Source organism: Aquarana catesbeiana, linkage group LG02 (assembly GCF_042186555.1).
Source record: "Aquarana catesbeiana isolate 2022-GZ linkage group LG02, ASM4218655v1, whole genome shotgun sequence".
NCBI lineage: Eukaryota > Metazoa > Chordata > Amphibia > Anura > Ranidae > Aquarana > Aquarana catesbeiana.
Window position 1 is genome coordinate 239,616,379 of NC_133325.1, and position 18,803 is coordinate 239,635,181.

Consider the following 18,803-nt stretch of genomic DNA (forward strand, 5'->3'; position numbering starts at 1 on the left):
CTCTAAGAAGGATGCGAACCATTTTAGACTAGAATCTGTGGCTCCTGCTACTTCTGTGAGGCGGACAAGTCGAGTATTGTGGTTCACTGTGTCAAATGCTGCACTGAGGTCTAACAGTACCAGGAGACATGATTCTCCTTCATCTGTTGCTTCGAGGGCATCGTCCCATATTTTTAGAAGTGCAGTTTCTGTGCCATGGCCTGGGCGGAAACCTGATTGTAGCGTGTCCAGAAGTTGATGTGTGTCCAGGTGGCGTTGTAGCTGTTGTACTACCGCTTTCTCCATAATCTTGGAGATGGTGTTAAGGCTTGTTATCAGTCTGCGGTGGTTAGGGTCGAGATTGGGTTTCTTTAGCAGGGGTTTGACAGTGCCTTGCTTGAGGGTGGTTGGCACAATCCCTTCTTTGAACCACTGATTTATGAGGTGTGTTATAGTGGGAGCCAGGATGTCAGAGCATTCTTTCAGGAGTGTCGCGGAAATGATGTCATTTGGTGATGTGCAGCCACGGCTTCTTTGCAGGATCAAGCTGGAAAGAAAGCCGGTAATTCTGGTAGCCCCAGCATGACCCAGAAGGTCCTGGTATGCAGAAGTTGTAAAGATGGCGGTGGAGGATCAATGGTCTCTTCCACTATGGCCAGACCTACTCTCATAGGGGCCGATATTCCATCCTACCTTACAAACTCTAAGTTTGGCTATTGAAGCCCACATTCTGAAGAGACATGGTCTCTCAGAGTCAGTGATTTCTACCTTCATTAATGAAACTGGCTTCCAGAGTCATATATTAGACTCTGGAGGGCTTATGTTTTCTGGTGTGAATCCTAGGGTTGGCACCCTCGGAAATGTAACATAAATAGAATTCTTGTTTTTTCTACAAGTACAGATGAAGCTGGCCTTGAGTACTATTAAGGGCCAAGTCTCTGCTTTATCGGTCTTATTTCAAAGACCGCTTGCTTCACATTCTTTGGTCAGGGGTTTTTATACAAGGGATAAAGCGGCTTTATTCCGCCAGTTAGACCACCCTTGAACCCTTGGGACTTGATCTTAGTTTTTTGCCGGTATTGCAAAAAACAGCCTTTTTGAACCATTACAGCATACTCCCTTGGTTCTTCTGACAAGGGAAATAGTGTTTCGGGTTGCTATACCCTCTGCAAGAGGGTATCGGAGTTGGCTGCACTTTCCTGTAAAGAAGCCATATTTAATAAGGTGGTTTTTAGGTTTTCACCTAAACCAAGTTATTGTCCTACCGTCTGTTTTTTCCAAAACCTGGTTCTAGGGTAGAGAACTCACTACATTGTCTTGATGTAGTGAGAGCAGCCAAGGTCTATTTAAAGACTGCTCAGGTCTGAAAGACTGATGTTTTTATTATGCTGCCAGAGGGTCCTAGGAAGGAACAGGCAGCATTGAAATCCACCATTGCTAAGTTGATTCGGCAAGTTATAATTCAGGCCTAATGGTTAAAAGGTAAGATTTCACCTTTTCATGTCAAAACGCACTCCACTAGAGCAGTTAATGCTTCTGGGACAATGCATCACCAAGCTTCCATGGCTCAGATCTGCAAGGCCGCAACTTGGTCTGCAGTCCATACATTCACCCGATTTTATCAAGTGGATGTAAAAAAGAGCATGAGGATATTGCCTTTGCGCGCAGTGTGCTGCAGGCAGCAGTATAAGTCTTCAAGTCTGTTGGCGCCCTACGAGTTGTGTCTCCCTCCCCTCAAATAGCATTGCTATGGGACGTCCCACATAGTAATTACCATGTTGCTCTGTGTCCCGTGATGTACGATAAAGAAAATAGGATTTTTATAAGTTTTAAATCCTTTTCTTGGAGTACATCACGGGACACAGAGGTCCCTCCCCTCCTCTTCTGGGGTATATGTATATTGCTTTGCTACAAAAACTGAGGCGTTCCTGGTATGGGAGGGGTTATATAGGGAGGCAATTTCCTGTTTAGGGTGTGCCAGTGTCCATCACCTGAAGGTGGTCTATAACCCACATAGTAATTACTATGGTGCTCTGTGTCCCGTGATGTACGATAAAGAAAAGGATTTTGCAGGTAAGCTGTTATACAAATCCTATTTTTTTTTTCTCATTTGTAGAGGGACAAAGGATTTATAGATAATTGGGTTTTACTGAAGGATTTGGACACTGCCAAAAAAACAGCAGTGACCAGCTTGATATAACCTCCCCCCACCATGCCTCCGTTATTTGCTAGTGCCCCTGGAGGCTGGACGTGTTTTTTTTTTTTTTTGTTTTTTATTGCTTAATTCTAAAGAATATTTCCTTCAATCAAGACTTCTATGTACACTGCTTGAGCTTGTCTGTTATTACGCAGCTGTCTGTATCTGCCTGTCCCAGAAACAGATTTGAAGGCGATACTTGGACCCTGCTGAACTGGATCAGGGCCCTTTCGCTTCTTTTTTGTCTTTGGCCATGGCTTTCTGTTGCCAATGTGTATATGGCTATATGAAGAGTATTTTACACTCATGCCTGGCAACAATGTAAGCATGTGTGTGCCCATTGAGGCACATGCATGGAGTAATTCATCCACAAATTAATTTTTATATATCTCTCTATATATACATATATAGATGTATATCTGTAACTTGCAAGTCTGATATTTTTACTTCTCTTTATATTACGGGTTATTTTGCTATATGAATGTTCTTACTCCTCCTATACATTTTTGTTTCACAAAAGTATATTTTTATGTATTGATTTTTAAATTTTTTTTTATTCAGTTTTTTTTTTCATTTTGAATATTCCTATCATTACGATTTAGTTAGTATTTTAACGCACACAGTAGTCATTAGCATGATTGTGATCAACATTTCAAGCCAATCCACAGTTATACATGCCTCATTCCTTAATGGGCCATGTGCATGATTTTTTTTTTTTTTTTGAAGTTGCTCTGGTCTTGCATACCTATATGCATTATTTGTTATATTTTATTTCATATTCCACAATTTTATTTTTATGTCTTTTCAGCTCTGCTTTGCTGCAATCTCGCATGGGCAAAGACCGGAGCTGGGATCTTTCACCCAGAATCGGAGGGTATTTGCATTTGCACTTCCGGTTCGCGGGTTGATATCTGCACTTCGGGTACTGCTGATTGCGTTCCAGTGGCCATTTCCAGACCTCACATGCTTTTACTATACACATACAGGATATGGTTCAATTATATTTTTACAATAATTTTGATTTTTAGGCACGTATTCTTTTTGGCTGCGCCCTCCCTATTCTCTGGTGGGGCGCTGCATGCATGTCTGTGTTTATGTACCTAAACATGGATGTGCTGGTCAGCTTAGCTCTGAGGGAAGGTTGTGGTGTGCCCCTGAAATGTGCCAGCTTGCTAGCATAGCAGGGTGGTGTTGGAGTACCCGCATCCTGCACTGTATGGCATCTTATGGTTTACACACTTTTACTAGTTGTATTTTTGTAAGTATCCATCTTTACCAGCTGTATCAGCTTGTCCTCAGCAACAGATTTGAAGGCCATACTTGGACCCTGCTGGACTGGATCAGGGCCTGTCTGGAATGTGATCTTTGGGCACTGGACTCTTCTTGTGGCGCTTTCCAGACCGCTGTGTACTGTGTTAAATGCTGAGTGCTCTCCAGGTTCAGAGCTGTTGTACACCTATGGTGTGCCTCAGTGTATGAAGATTCCAGTAGGGAGTAGGTCCCATGGACTAATCATTGAGAGCCACTATATTAGAACTGGTTGGTGTAATTATTTCTTGTCTAACACTGAGGAATGGAGTGCTGAATTACTTGGAGTGTTGCATGCATGCACTCCACAATCTTTTCCTGCCTTTTTTGGGATCTGCTGCACATGCCTTTTGAGGATGAGTATTGTTTTGGCGCTGATTTGGACACCCTCAAAGGAATGTCACTGGAGTTCTCATTTGCCCTAGCTGAAGAAGCCTAGGCCTCGAACTGGGAAGACTCCCAATACCCCAAACCCTGGGCCTCTGACTCCTGCCTACCTTCAGACATGCCCCCTTCTATATGAAGACACCCCCATTTCTGGGGTGATGTCTGTTGGCCTCAGTGGACGCCTAGAAAAAAGTAGCTGGGATGCCTGCGTAAGACTTGATTTCCAGGGGCCACAAGCTAGAGTTTTTTGTTTTTTTTCAACCCCCATCTGCTTCATAAACCTGCCTGTGTCTTTGCATGGACTATCGGACCTCCATGCTGCTGTTGCAGATATTTTGGATCAAGAAGTTACCAGTTCCTAGCTCCTACAGCAGAAATGTTTAAAGCGATTGCGTAAACTTGCCTTGGAATGAAGCTTTCCAGTGGCACGCTGTCACCGCTGAGAGGGCTGACATGTTCCCCCTGTCTTTCTTCCGGGTCGACGAGCTCTGGCTGCGATTTGGCCAGAGCTGCAATGACGCCACTCCCGCATGTGCTTGCGGAACCCCTTCATTCCGGCAAGAAGCTCTGAAGTTCCACCAAGGTATGCCAGACCTTTAGAGCGCATGCGCCAGGGAGGTCACTGGCTTAATGCAGGGTGAATAGTTTCTAAACTTTGCACGTTTAGGTGATATTCATTTTACCTACAGATAAGCCTTATTCTATGCTTACCTGTAGGTAGAAATGACCAAGCGAGGTTAACAACCACTTTAAGGGTATTTACGTTAACCTTCTCAAAGTTCCCAAACCTAAACTGGGTAAGTGCCTCATTTATCTGAAACGCTCAAATGTCTTTATTCAGGTTAAAACATTTTACATAGCATCCACAAGGTTTGTCAAAGCTTCTCTTCATTGAGGTGACTTCCTATCCTCTGTGTAAATTAAGGATGTGTATCTATCTGCATGTGCCCAACCTTCCAGCACATCAACGCTATTTTCTGTTTTTTGTGGACCCTCAGCACTACCAACCATCTAGTCTATTTTCTTCACTGAGTTTTCGTGAAGTACTAGCTCCTGTGTAGAGTGTAGTCTTGTTACTCTCCCAGAGTATTCCCTTTTAGAGGGACATCTTGATGACCTCATATTGAGGGTGCAGTTGGCACAGGTTCAGACTGACATGATATAGACAGTCTGGATTTTAAAGGTTTGGTTGGACCCTGAACCTTTACAAGTCAGTGCTACAAATGACGTATCGCTTTGAGTATCTGGCACTTATCCCACGATCAGCTTAAACCAGAGTTTCTTCCACTCTAAAAAAAATTCTAACTTACTACTGCCAGACTCACTCTACAGTCCAGGTGCCCTTCCACTCTGCGATTCTACATGTGAGTTATGGGCTTGATGATCACCACCTTAAAGGCAGTTCCACTGGCTCAGTTCTAGTACAGACCCTTACAAATCCACATTCTTTTGTTGTGGGACAAATACTCTGTGTAGTCCCTAGACAAACAGCTTTGCCTGTCACCTAAGACCAGGTTATCTTTGGCCTGGTGGCTTAGGAAAGAGTTCTAAGTCAGTACAGGGAAATTGGTCTCTGGACAAAATCCCATCTTCCAATCCTCTTTCTATTGCTTTGAGTTATTTGGTTGTGAAAAAACACTGGGTCTCTGTGCTGTTGGGTCATCCAATCCAGATGGACAACACCACTGCAGTGGCTCGCATTAATCATGCAGCAGAAACCAGAAGTCTTGTAACGGCAAAAGCGGGCGAAAACATTCTATCCTGGGCAGAACGTCATGTTCCATCCAACATTGTCTGCCATTTACTTTTCAGATATAAAATTGGCAGGCTACCTCAGCCAGTAGTGCCTGGACCCGAGACACTAATCCCTACACAAGTGTTTCAGGACCTGTCACCAATGCGGTATGCCAGATGTGCACTTTCTGGCCTCCAGATTCAACGACAAACTAGATAAGTTTCTCTCTAGGTGCAGAGATACTAAAACCCCTTACCTGGTACTGGGACCTAAGCAGACACCCTACAGGCTGTACAAGTTCAAGCTGAACTCCAGCCAAAAAGTGGGTCATTTTTGGCTGGAGTTCTGCATTCATTTTCTTTTTGTTGAATTATTATTGAAAAAACATTGAGATGAGAAATTGGAGCCACTGCTTAGTTTGAAACTGGCAGAGGTTACTTGAAATCAACATGTCTTGATGGATAGCAAAGGCATGGTTGTCTGACACAATCCCTATAACCGAAGTTTGAACTCTTATGCACTGGGTATTGGTTAATAAGCTTATGGTGAAATTACATGGCACTATGAGGAAATTGAAATGGCTCTGGGATCCCTGGATCTCTTGTCTTTCAGGGAACCTTAATCACTGTCTCCTAGAACAGCCCTCAAAAAATCCACTCGCCTGCTCGCATTTTGCGAGTGGATTTTCAGGGCTGGCGAGCTATATGGCTGCCAGGGAGCAGGGGGGGGTCAAGCACCGCCTGCAGCCTAGGTGAAATGGGAGTCCTTCTCCCAGCGATCGCGGAGGGGAAGAGAGAGCCACCCTGATCAGAGCGCAGCGCGGGGAACACAGCGATAACAGTTTGCATTTCAATTGCCGTGTTCCCCACCGCTCGCTGTCAGATACAGCCCCTCCTCCTGGTCCCAGGACTTTTGATAGACAGATCACTCGTCCAATCCTGGTGACAGGTGATCGGTCAAAGTTCCCCCGGCTTCATTGGTGGGCACAAGGCTGCTTGCATTGGTGGGCATGGATAAAGTTGTTGTTGGTAATATTTATAACTTAATTCTGCATAAAACATTTAAGTGTCATTTCATGAGAATTTATGAGGGTGTATAGGGGCAGGGTGGGCTGGGGCAACTGGTGGAAAGTAACCCTTGAGGCCTGGCTAGTAGATCAGGACTTGAAATTTTTAACCGTGTTCTAGAACTTTAAATCCATTGGACCGCTGGTCCCTGCATTTCTTTCTCAGAGCTCCCCCAATTGTCTCTTCTCCACCTTCCTGCCTCACCCACCCCTTCTCCTTCCTCCCTGGCTTTCTTTTTCTTCTGTTCCTTCTTACTTCATCTCAGTTTTTCTTTTGCCTCAAGTTAGCAAGTTCCACTGGTCTACACATGCTAGTCTTACCTTGAGATATGTTATCGTTGCTATAGATTATTACCACTCCTGTATTGTAAAGTGTGACTTTCTATGCCTATATACAGTGCCTTGAAAAAGTATGCATACCCCTTGAAGTTTTTTCCAAATATCTGGAAAGTGTGGTGTGCATTTGTATTGAGCCCCCTGCTTTGCACATCTAGAGTGAAATGTTTGCCCATTCTAATTTGCAAAATAGCTCAAACTCTGGTAAGCTCTGTCAGACTAGGCTAGAGAGCGTCTGTGACCATCAATTTTCAAGTCTTGCCACAGATTCTCAATTGGATTTAGGTCTGTACTTTGACTGGACCATTCTAACACATGAATATGCTTTGATCTAAACCATTCCATTGTAGCTCTGGCTGTATGTTTTTAGGGTTGTTGTCCTGCTGGAAGGTGAACCTCCGCTACAGTCAAGTCTTCTGCAGACTCTAACAGGTTTGCCCCTGCTGGATCAAATTGGCCCATGCGTCATTGAGGGGGGTTGGAGGTTTGCTGTTCTCTGGATCAACTGTTGGTATGGGGGTTGCTGTTCTCTGGATCAACTGTTGGTATAGGATTGTGTACATGGAGGTTTTTATTTTTCTATTGGTTGGACTGTCTTTTTTTTTTTTTTCTACAGTGCCTTGTCTTTTTTTTCTGCAGGGCCTTGAAATTGTATTCATAGCCCTTGAAATGTTCCATATTTTATCATGTTACAACCAAAGACATACGTGTATTTTAGTGGCATTTTATGTGATAGACCAACACAAAGTGGCACATAATTCTGGTAAAGGAAAATGCTAAATGGTTTTAAAAATGTTTTACAAATATGTGAAAAGTGTGGCGTGCATTTGTATTCACCCCCACTGAGTCAATACTTTTTGTAGAACCACCTTTCGCTGCAATTACAGCTACAAGTCTTTTTGGGTATGTCTCTATCAGCTTTGCACATCTAGAGAGTAAAATGTTTGCCCATTCTTCTTTGCAAAAATAGCTCAAGCTCTGTCAGATTGGATGAAGAGCGTCTGAACAGAAATTTTCATGTTTTGCCACAGATTCTCAATTAGATTTAGGTCTGCACTTTGACTGGGCCATTCTAACACATGAACATGCTTTGATCTAAACCATTCGATTGTAGCTCTTGCTATATGTTAAGGGTCGTTGTCCTGTTGGAAGGTGAACCTCCCACCCCAGACTCAAGTCTTTTACAAACTTTAACAGGTTTTCTTCTAAGATTGCCCTCTATTTGGCTCCATCCACCTTCCCATCAACTCCGACCAGCTTCCCTGTCCCTGCTGAAGAAAAGCATCCCCACAACATGTTGCTGCCACCACCATGTTTCACGGTGGTGATGGTGTTGAGGGTGATGTACAGTTAGTTTTCTGCCACACATAGCGTGTTTGCTTTTAGGCCAAAATGTTTTGGTCTCTTCTGAGCAGAGAACATTCTTTCATATGTCCTGTGGAAAGATTCTCCCACTTACCAGAATTACCATTGGCCTCTTGGCTGTTTTTCTGATGCTCTCATTGCCCGGCCTGTCTGTTGTAGGTTTCTAGTTGTGCCATACTCTTTCTATTTTTGGATGATGGCTTGAACAGTGCTCAGTGAGATGTTCAAAGCTTGGGATATTTTTTCATAACCTAACCCTGCTTTTAAACTTCTCCACAACTTTATACCTGACCTGTCTGGTGTGTTCCTTGGCCTTCAAAATGCTGTTTGTTCACTGAGGTTTTCTAACAAACCTCTAAAGGGCTTCACCACACAGCTGTATTTATACTGAGATTAAATTACACACAGGTGGACTCCTTTTACAAATTGGGTCACTTCTAAAGGCATTTGGTTCTACTAGATTTTAGTTTGGGGTATCCGAGTAAAGGGGGATGTATCCAAATGCACGCCACACTGTTCAGATATTTATTTGTAAAACGTTTTGAAAACCATTTATCATTTTCCGTGTATTTAACAATGTACATTACTATTTCATTGCATATTTCCAGTGTCTGCTATTCAATCGCTGATGTGTTTAAATCAAGAATTTTTAGAAATATGTTTTTTCTTTATTTTTAGGGAGAATAGAGAGAATGACAATTCCAGCAATGGGCAGCAAAAATCAGAGCTCAGGAGACTATATTCATCCAATGATGATGTTTTCGGCGTATCAACTGTACCATCTAAACCAGCACTAGAAAAGAGTTACACCATTGACATCCCATACACAAGGAGTGCAAAGGTTTCCTTACCTACCATGCAAAATTCTCATCAACAGAATGACGATTTAATGCAGTTTGATGGTGAACCCAGTTCTGATGTTGATATTGTTGAGCCTCAAAACAAGGTTCATAGTGATGTCAGTATCTCTGTGAAAAGCTCTCAGAAGGAGATAATAAAGCCCGTAGGCAAGTCAATGTCTGTTGATGTTGACACCCCTTACGTTCGTAATACCACCTATTCAACAAAGAGTTATGTAAAGCAAGAAAACTCATTGCCCATTCAAACCAATAGTGTGCAAAGCCAGAACTTTAAATCCAGCTCCCTAAACACAGAAAGCAAGCCCAGCGGAATTTCTTCTTCACTGCCAAGGGGTTTCCAGAAAACTGACACTAAACGGTTGTCGTCTGTGGTTACACCGAGGCCTTTTGGATCCCAATCTAAAGGAATCACGCCACTAACCAAATCTTACACAGTAAGCCCACCTCCCTTTATTTTATTTTTTTTTTTTTATTGTTTTTAGTGTGACCAAGACGATGATGAACACATTTTAATATTGGTATATTGGAATCCTATTTATGTTTACATAAGTTTCTGTACTCGCTAGTATGTATCATAGAGATCTGCACTAGCACACTGACCTCTTGGCGTAATTTCCACTCTGTTCTCCTGAAGCACAATCTCATTTTGAGATTGCTGTAAAAAGACAATGCAATCCGATTTAAATTGATTAGATTAAAGTCAGACTGATGCAAAAGAAAAACTCCAGAAGGATGAGGTAAACTATGTAGAAAATGACAAACCAGCTCCAGCCAAAACTTATTTTCTTTGGATACTGCAGGGGAATTTATATTTCCCCAACTTTATGTACCCTTGTTTTTGAGACAAGAATTAATGGGAAATATCATCAATGAAGATGTAAACTGCATTAAATACTTTTTCTTAATAAAGCGAAAGATAAGCTAGAGCGCTGTTTTTTTTTTTTTTTTTTTTTTTTTTGTCTCCCCCCCTCCCTCCTAAGAAGCTTTCCCCTCATTGCCTATACTAGTAACATGTCAGTGTGTAACATGCTATTAACTATATCCTATCCCCTCCCTACAAAAAAAAATCCTGTAAAACATTACAGTAATTACATTAATTGTAATAGGGAGTCATACTATGTAGAACTAACATAACTGCTTTAATTTAAATATAATTGCAGCCATTTGTGTGGTCTTTCATAATTAGTAAATAATGAAGACTAAAGAGCCTATAAGTATGTTGGACCTAGACAAATCTTCCCAGAAATTTAGGTTCCAGGAACTATAAGTCCTGACATTTGAGGGTCTAACCCCTGGCACTAGTATTGGTGTTAGGGGTAATGGATTACTGCTGTGTCTTACAGCAAGTGGGCATAACTGTAATCATTTAAGGCGCCCCAATTTAGACCCACAGTCATCATAAAGATGGACCTGTAGCATCTACATGCTGGAAGTAGTCTTGTTTTGTTTTTGGAAGGTCTAAACTATGTAAGCATATTTTATGTTCATCTGTAGCGTCGATGAAGAAATGGAATGAAAATCCTAAAATGAATGACCATAAATATTAGAGGTTGGATATGCAGGTACAATCTGAATGCCTTCAGATATACATTATAATTGTCACAAAAATATTAGAAATACTGCCATCAAACACTTTTCAGTCGACTCACAAAAATGTTTACAGTTGGCACTTAATGGTGCTACCCTTGCATAGCAATTCAGTGTTTTTTTGTCGGTAACAGTGATGTAGTATTCTTTGCCGTCTATTTCAGAACAGCTCCATGTGGTTGACAGCAAGTTTTTTTTTTTTTTTTTTACTTGGAAAAAAACAACTTTATTAATATAAAACACATTTTACAAGTCAATCCGGTACATATAGACATAGAAGGTCAGATACATATTGTAACATCACAATTAAATATGCAGGAATGTTACAGGGCATACATTCACATATATTCACATGTTCCATAAGTCATGTGGCAGATTATTCCAACTTATAAATATACTGTGTTTTAGGTGTACGCTGCACTGGATTTGGAACCATTATACACAGGCCCCCCCGTCCTCCAACCGTCTGTCCCAGATCTTTGAATATTTTTGTGCGGATCCCCTGTGTGCGTAGATCAGTTTCTTAAATGGCAGGGAGTCATTAACTGCTTTTTTCCACATCTGTAGTGTGGGGGGCGTATTCTGCATCCATCTTTGTGCTATCACTTTGCGTGCTAAGAATAATGTTTCAAAAATGAAAATTGTGTGGCAATTATCCACCTCTACATCTGGCAATAGTCCCAGAATACATAACTTAGGGTCTAGCACCACAGGGGATCCCATATTATCATGGAGGAAATGGACAACCTGCATCCAATATGTCTGAACATGTGTGCAGCTCCATATAAGATGGTAAAACGAGCCCGGGTCAGTTCTGCACAGGCGACACGTCTGGTCCGGTGTGTGTTGGAACTTTGCCAATCTCACTGGGGTCAGATAGGCTTTGTATACTATATACAGTTGTGTCAGTCGGTCGGACAGCTTAGGGGACACAGTCTTGGTTCCCTCCAAAATCTCGGCCCACTCAGTGTCATCTATAAGTCCTACGTCCTGTTCCCATACCGTTTTGGCCTTGTGTGAAACAGCAGCTGCGCCTCGTTGTCTAATTGTGTAATATAAGTGTGATATAAGCTTAGAGGGGTCATTTCCCATAACTATATTCAGCACAGGGGGAGGTTCCATCTCCACATCCAAGTCCGGCAATTGGGATCTAAGTGCATGGCGGAGCTGCAGGTTTTTAAACGCTAGTTGGTGTGGAAGGAAAACTCCTCCTTGAGAATCTGAAACTGCTTGAGCCCAGAGGTGGACAGGACCTGATGGAGATGCAATATTCCATGTCTAGCCCAAATATTCCATGTCTAGCCCAAACTATCGAATTTGGAACGGTTTCCAATTCCGGCATATGACTGTTAAGCCACAGTGGGGTGTGAGAGTGAAACCTCCCCACATTCTGCTTCTTTAGAGATATTTCCCATATCCTTTGGTGATGTAGCAACATGCCCGCGTTGTACCGCGCAGAGGGACCTTGTGTTTTTTTTTTTTCCCCCCGAAGTATAGCTTGAATGGGTGTATACGCCAGGTGTCCTGGTTTGTCACAAACTAAAGATCTATAGCGTTGCATTTCTGACGTGTGGAAATGGTACATGTGGGAAAGCTGCGAGGCTAAATAATAGTCCGGGAGAGATACACCCCCCATGTCTGTGGGGTTTTTAAGGGTTTGCCAAGCTAGCTTGTGTCTATTACCCCAGACAAACGAATTTAGGATAGCTTCCATCTGTTTAAAGATTTTTAGGTTGACAGCAAGTTTTAAGCTGAGCGTTCTCTGTGCCGAGCATTGGAATTGTCTGCTGTTGCTGATAATGTGCAGACATTCTCCCACACAACTTCAGACATTAGAAGCTTCAAGCGGAATGAAACCCTCCTATCCTTTACAGCCAAGGAAGCAGACATCTTGGCCTCTGTCTAATCTGCAGTTGCCATGGTGCTGCATGTGTCATCAGTTATGACATAAGCGATTTGATAGCTTGATAGTTCGGTTGAGAGCAAAAGCAACTATATCTTAAATGTAACTCTTTTGGGAAACCGTTAAAGCGTTTGTTAACCCAAAAAAAAAAAATACAGATCGTGTTCCCTTAAAGCCTTTTATACAGCACAGTGCTTGTGCTGTCATTTGGACCCCCCCATATCACCTGAAATACTTGGCTGATCCTGCCTAGTTATGCCATCCCCTGTGCAAACAGACCAAGATAATCATGGCTGCTGAGCCCTGACATCGTCATCCGTTTGCGTGCCTCCGTCATTCGCAACCTGCTATCTGTCTCCTGTGTCCTCCTTCCCTCCCCTCCCTGTCTGCCTCAGCTCATACAATGTAACCGCCCCCTCCACTCCTGCTGCTCTACCTGCTCTCATATCTTCTATTACATGCTCCCATCCTCTCTGCACCATTATAATATTATTATTATTGTGCCTGTATTCTGTAAAAAAAAAAAACTTCACGATTGTACCTGTATGAGCTCTCCTCCTGCCACTCAGCTGATTGTCGGCAGCTCTGCGATCTGTCTCTCCTCTCTCCCTCTCCTCCCTGGCTGACGTTAGTGGGAGGGCTCGGCCCCGTCCACTGCAGCTGTGAGCCTGAGGCAGAACAGAGGAGAGGAATCAGATGAGCGGCACTCATAGAGGTACAATCAGGCAGTTTTTTTTACAGGGCGCAGGGATAATTATTATAATGGTGCAGAGAGGATGGGAGCATGTAATAGAAGTGGGTTAACAACCACTTTAAATCAGTGGGTTTAGTTCAGCTTTCACGTGCTGCTGTCAGTCACCTTAGTAATATCCACTATAGAAAGTCTCTGACACTCTAAGTGTCAGAAGGTGAAGAATAGGAAATTCCTCGTACGATAAACAGATTTTCTTACTATAGGTTTCAGCTGAACACTGTCCAATAGAATAGGCTAAAGTCGGTCACTGTTTTACAGAGGAACTGCATACAGTTTTTAAAAGCATTGCTTTTATTGTATTGCAACTTTAATACTATATATCGGTCTGCACATAGAGTTGAGAATGTTAACTTTTTTTTATTTTTGCATGATGCAGTTAACAGAAGTGTGCTTTTTTTTTTTCTCCAGTTGGATGACACACGAAGGTATAATGGTTCATCTTTCACCTCCAATTACAAGACAGAGGTAAATAAACCCAGCAGTGCATTCCAAAGTGAGGAAGATGAGGCTCAAAGTGGAGACGATGAGAAGAAAGAAGGGAGCCAAAGTATTTCCGGCACTTTTGATTTCAAGCCAGAGAAGACCAGTGTGTCTCAGACTGTTGGCATCAATTCTAGTTCTTTGGTAATTACAGAACTCCTCATCATACATAGTACACCAGCGTTGCTGCCTATCACTATGAGGGATCAAGAGTTGTAGGATCATGGCATATGCGCATAGAGTAGCTGGGTTAGCACAGGACACTGAAATTACAGCTTTTGTCCACCAACCGCAGGGTGGCCCCATTTCAGTCTATGTAAAATGCAACTGGGCAGGGTGTTGCGGCCTTTGTACTGTGTTCCGATGGACAGTTATATAAAGCGGGTAAGGCTGAATGGGTGTGGTAAAACCGGTGGTTTTTTGTAAAAGCTCTAATATTATGTTTCTAATACAAAATATGGTACTGCCATTTACAAATTTAAAGGCTGGTTTTATTTTTTTCATTATTCTGGTAAAATGAACGAGAAAGAAAAAAGCTTTATAAATGAATAAAGAGAAAAAAAAATCTGCAAAACATAGCTGCTAGCTAGTAAAAGGTTAATAAATTCTAATTGGTGTAACTTAGGTTAAAAGAGGTTTATTAGAAAATTACTTTAGTTTTACATGTACAGGGTTTGTTTGAACTGACCTGTTCATAAAATATGGTTCTTCAATATTTACTCATAAGCAATAATTAGTGTATGTATTAATGAAGCGTGCAACCATTTGTTTGCAGGCTGCATTCATAGAGTAGCTGCTGTTAGTGGTCCTAATACACAAAGCATGACCAATCTAAGATTTACAGCTGACTTTATTCATGCAGGAGCCACTGACACCATCCCTAATACATAGTGAGACCCAAGTGTCACAAAACAGCTGAGCTGTGCCCCCTTTAAATCGGTGGTTAAGGTTGCTACTTACATCGGTGTGGTTAGTTGATGAGGTGCCCTTTTACATACATCTAGGAGGATCATTGATGTCAGTGGTAACTTATCTAGAAAAGAGAAGTCTTTACTTGTCCTAAGCTGCTGGCTCTGTGGCCGTATCAGCCTTAGATTTCTTCTGACATCATCAGGCAGGGGGGAATCAATGAGCCATTTCTCAGAGAACCGTTAGCAACCTCTGGAGGAGCCCTGGTTGAAAAAGGCTGCTGCTGAGTATTTAACCTATGCAGGTTATATGCTTGAAAGTGTTAGTGATTAAAAAAAAAAATCTACTTACCTGCTCTGTGCAATGGTTTTGCACAGAACAGCCCTGATCCTCTTTGCTATTGGGTCCCCCCTGCCGAGTGTCCCCAATAGGAAGCCTCGGCCCTGCCCCCACCCTCTCCTTATTGGCTCACTGGCTGTGATTGACAGCAGCAGGAGCCAATGGCTCCTGCTTCTGTGTGAACCAACGAGAAGATGGAGACCCTAGAGAGCTGCTGCTCTCATGCACATTGCTGGATCGAGACGGGGGTTGGGGGAGCTGCACCCAGAAGTTTTTTTACTTTACTGCTTAGAATGCATTAAGGTAAAAACCCTTCTGCCTTTAGAACCACTTTAAAATGGGTAGTTTTATCAAAACTGGAGCAGCTGTGCATGGCAATCTTTCAGTTTCTATCTTCAGCTTGCTCAGTTAAACTTTGAAATGAAAGCTAGAAGTTTATTGCTATGCACAACCACTCCAGATTATGTCTGCTCCAGTTTTGATAAATTCCCCTCCATGTCTCTGCTTGGAGTTTGTTGTTACAGTAGTTTTACTTTTGCTGAGTGATTCCAGTTTATGTACTGTAAATGGTGCAATGAAACAAGAGAGAATCTGAAGAAGCTGAGGTTTTATCTTTTAGTTTGTGGGAGCTTTAAACCCATATCCTGCATGATGGTTGTTATGGGCAGCAGCATTTGTTTCAGTTTTATTATTATTATTATTATTGTTATACAGGATTTATATAGCGCCAACAGTTTACGCAGTGCTTTACAATATAGTTTTACTTTTGCTGTTTTCAGAACTCTGCCTCATTAGGGAAAAAAAATCCAATTTCACTGGGAATTGGTATTAAAGTTTACTCATGTTTTATTCTCACCAAAATTGAGAAAGCAACCAGTCTAAAAGCCAATGGAGGAATAATGTGACAAACAGAACAAAGCATGTTTTGAGTGTCTGTCATGCATTCAGTGTGACAGGATAATTACCGAGTACAGGCTGACTTCTCTTCTAGATAGGCTGTCCTCTTTGCCATGGTCACAGACACAGGATACTCCTGCGCTTCATGTGCATGTTTATATATTTTTTTCAGGACCAGTACAGCGACATGAGAATCAGCATCAACCAGAACCCTGGAAGAAGCAACGACTTTGGTTTTAAAACCACCTGGAATAGTGCTGGGGTTTTCGTAACTTCTGTAGATGCAGGTAGAGTATCTGCTCTGTTTTCTATAGTTCATTCTATGTAATGTAGCTGCAGAACTGCATTAATTGACTACTAAAGAGACATACCAAGCACCCTTATTTCTCTTAAGGATGTTTCCTTAAGGCAGGTGTAATTCAATGTTGCTTTAAAACACGTTTTGTTTTTTTTGTATGTTTGTGTACATGTATAAACTGTTTTCACATACCATTTAAGTAAACGACTTTACAAAGAAAGGGGCAAAGAGATAATAATCAAAGCAAGAAAGCTATTTTTTTTTTGTTTTTTAAAGGATACTGCATATCACAAATAATCCTGTTCTAAATAAAGTTTTACATAAAACATGTCATGTGTTTGCATAAAAGCAGGAAAAAAATATTTGGTTAAACTTGTAGATTAAATGTAGAATGTCAAGTGGACTTATTTTTTTTCCAGGCAGCCCAGCAGAATTTTCTCAACTGCAGGTAGATGATGAAATTCTATCTCTCAACGGTATCAAGGTTTCTTCAATGGACTATAATCAGTGGAGGGAAGAAATGGACAGCGCTCTGGAAACTGGAAACCTCGCAATAGATGTCAGACGATATGGCAAGAATGGTGAGTTTCACTAGCAATGTCAGTACTGCTCTTGAATGTGTTTAAAGTAGAACTAATGTCACCATTTTGCCAGTTTGTCATCTTTTTGTCAACTTTTTTCAAGATTGTAAACTGACTTTTCAAAGGAACAACTTTAATAAAAATACAAACCATGAACAACTGGCAGGATGTGCTTTCTGTTAACACTTTAACATTTACCTTTTATGTGTGTTTATTAAAATGGTGTTGGTATTGTACTTCGCTGGTTGGTTATTAACCTTTGTAACCTTTCTACTTTTAGTGTATTTATACTATGATCAGCAATTCTAATTTAACAGCATGATTAAGCATGTTAGTCAACATAAAATTGCTCCTAAGTTGGCATTAAAGTGGAACTCCGTTAATAATTTATTTAAATGGCTCAAAAAACATAGGCCCTTTCACTTGCGAGGGACTATAGGCATTTTAATGTTAAACTGATTTTTCCATGCTTCCAATATTCAGGTAGATTAAATGATGCAAATAATATTTACACTTAAGCTCCTATGTTATTGCAGACTGGATTTGAACAAGGTAGAAATCCTGATTCCCATGATGTTTTTTGAAAGTCAGCTATGCTGTCAGTAAGCTTAGTCTTTCTTTCCAATTTTGCAGTCAAATTTGAGAAACCCCCACTGTATGTTTTGTGTTCTAGTGTCACAGCAGTCCTAAAAATATTTTTGGGTTTCTAGCTGCTTTTTGGGGCAGGTTTATAAAGGACTGCAAGCTATTCTGAACAAATTCAAAGTGTGGACAGACTGAGGGTAGACTATAATCAAATCCTTTAACACACAGTGCACCACCCAAGCATTGAGATCTCTAAACCTTTGTTAAAACGGTGCCTATATCTAGTTTACAACTGGTAATGTAGATCTGCCAGCACAGTACAGAAAGGATTTACATTACTACCCAGCCCCCTCCTTACATAGAAGAGAAGGCTAGGTAGGGTTTGCGTAAAAAAACCCCAAAAAAACAGGCAGGATTTCTAATGAAGAGATGACATGCTATGTCTTTTCTGCATTAGAATTGTTTACCTATCTGCACAGTACACTAAGCTGCACACGCGCAGCTCAGTGTAAGAATTTCAGAATGTTGTTATCTTAAACTTTCGTGTATGAGTGGTAGTGATGTCATGGCTCGGCCAGGGGTCGATACCTGGAAACCACATGGCTGAAGATGTCGGCAGGGAGCTTTGGGGAATTGGAGGCCTAAAGAACAGGTGAGTATAGTTCTTTACGAAAGTGAAAATGTAAGCTGCCATTTTTTCACTCCTTTTTAAAAAAAAAAAAAAGACAAGCCATATATATATATATATATATATATATATATATATATATATAACAATTATAAAGTAGTTTTTTTTTTTTTTCGACAAAAGGGTGTAAAACATGAATTGGTTGTATTTGGTGACTTTGCTTTTTTAAAACCGTATACCGATATTTTATTAGACCTGGAGTTCTTCTTTTTATGCATTTAATATACTATCATTGCTTTAGCCATTTGCCCTGTCTCTACACTTAAAATGTGCATGGGTATAAGGAGGCTGTATATTTCTAAAACAGATTAGTTGGATGTCAAACAAAAATAACTGTGGTGTTTTGTATAGATTTTTTTTTTCTTGTGCAGAAAGTGGAGGTACAAAATATTTTGTAATCCTAATTTCCAGTTGGCAAAGCACTTTTCTGTAGCCTTTGTTGTCATGGTTGTTGTGATCCCTAGCTAACCCTACTAGTGTATTTTTTCATTTGATAACAGACAACAGCTATGCGTATGTCCACTTGGCCAAGGAATTGACCTGGCCTGT

General features: G+C 41.3%; 1 protein-coding gene across 4 annotated transcripts in view; it reads left to right on the forward strand.

Moving 5' to 3' along the window:
• The window catches only part of LMO7 (LIM domain 7), a 281,768-nt gene that overhangs the window by 225,600 nt on the left and 37,365 nt on the right, over positions 1-18,803 (forward strand). For all 4 annotated transcript variants that reach the window (XM_073614268.1, XM_073614266.1, XM_073614269.1 and 1 more), the window contains 4 exons: positions 9,052-9,667; positions 13,886-14,101; positions 16,275-16,389; positions 16,820-16,981. In XM_073614268.1, coding sequence (XP_073470369.1) covers positions 9,052-9,667; positions 13,886-14,101; positions 16,275-16,389; positions 16,820-16,981 — 1,109 coding nt within the window. The remainder of the gene's footprint in view (positions 1-9,051; positions 9,668-13,885; positions 14,102-16,274; positions 16,390-16,819; positions 16,982-18,803) is intronic.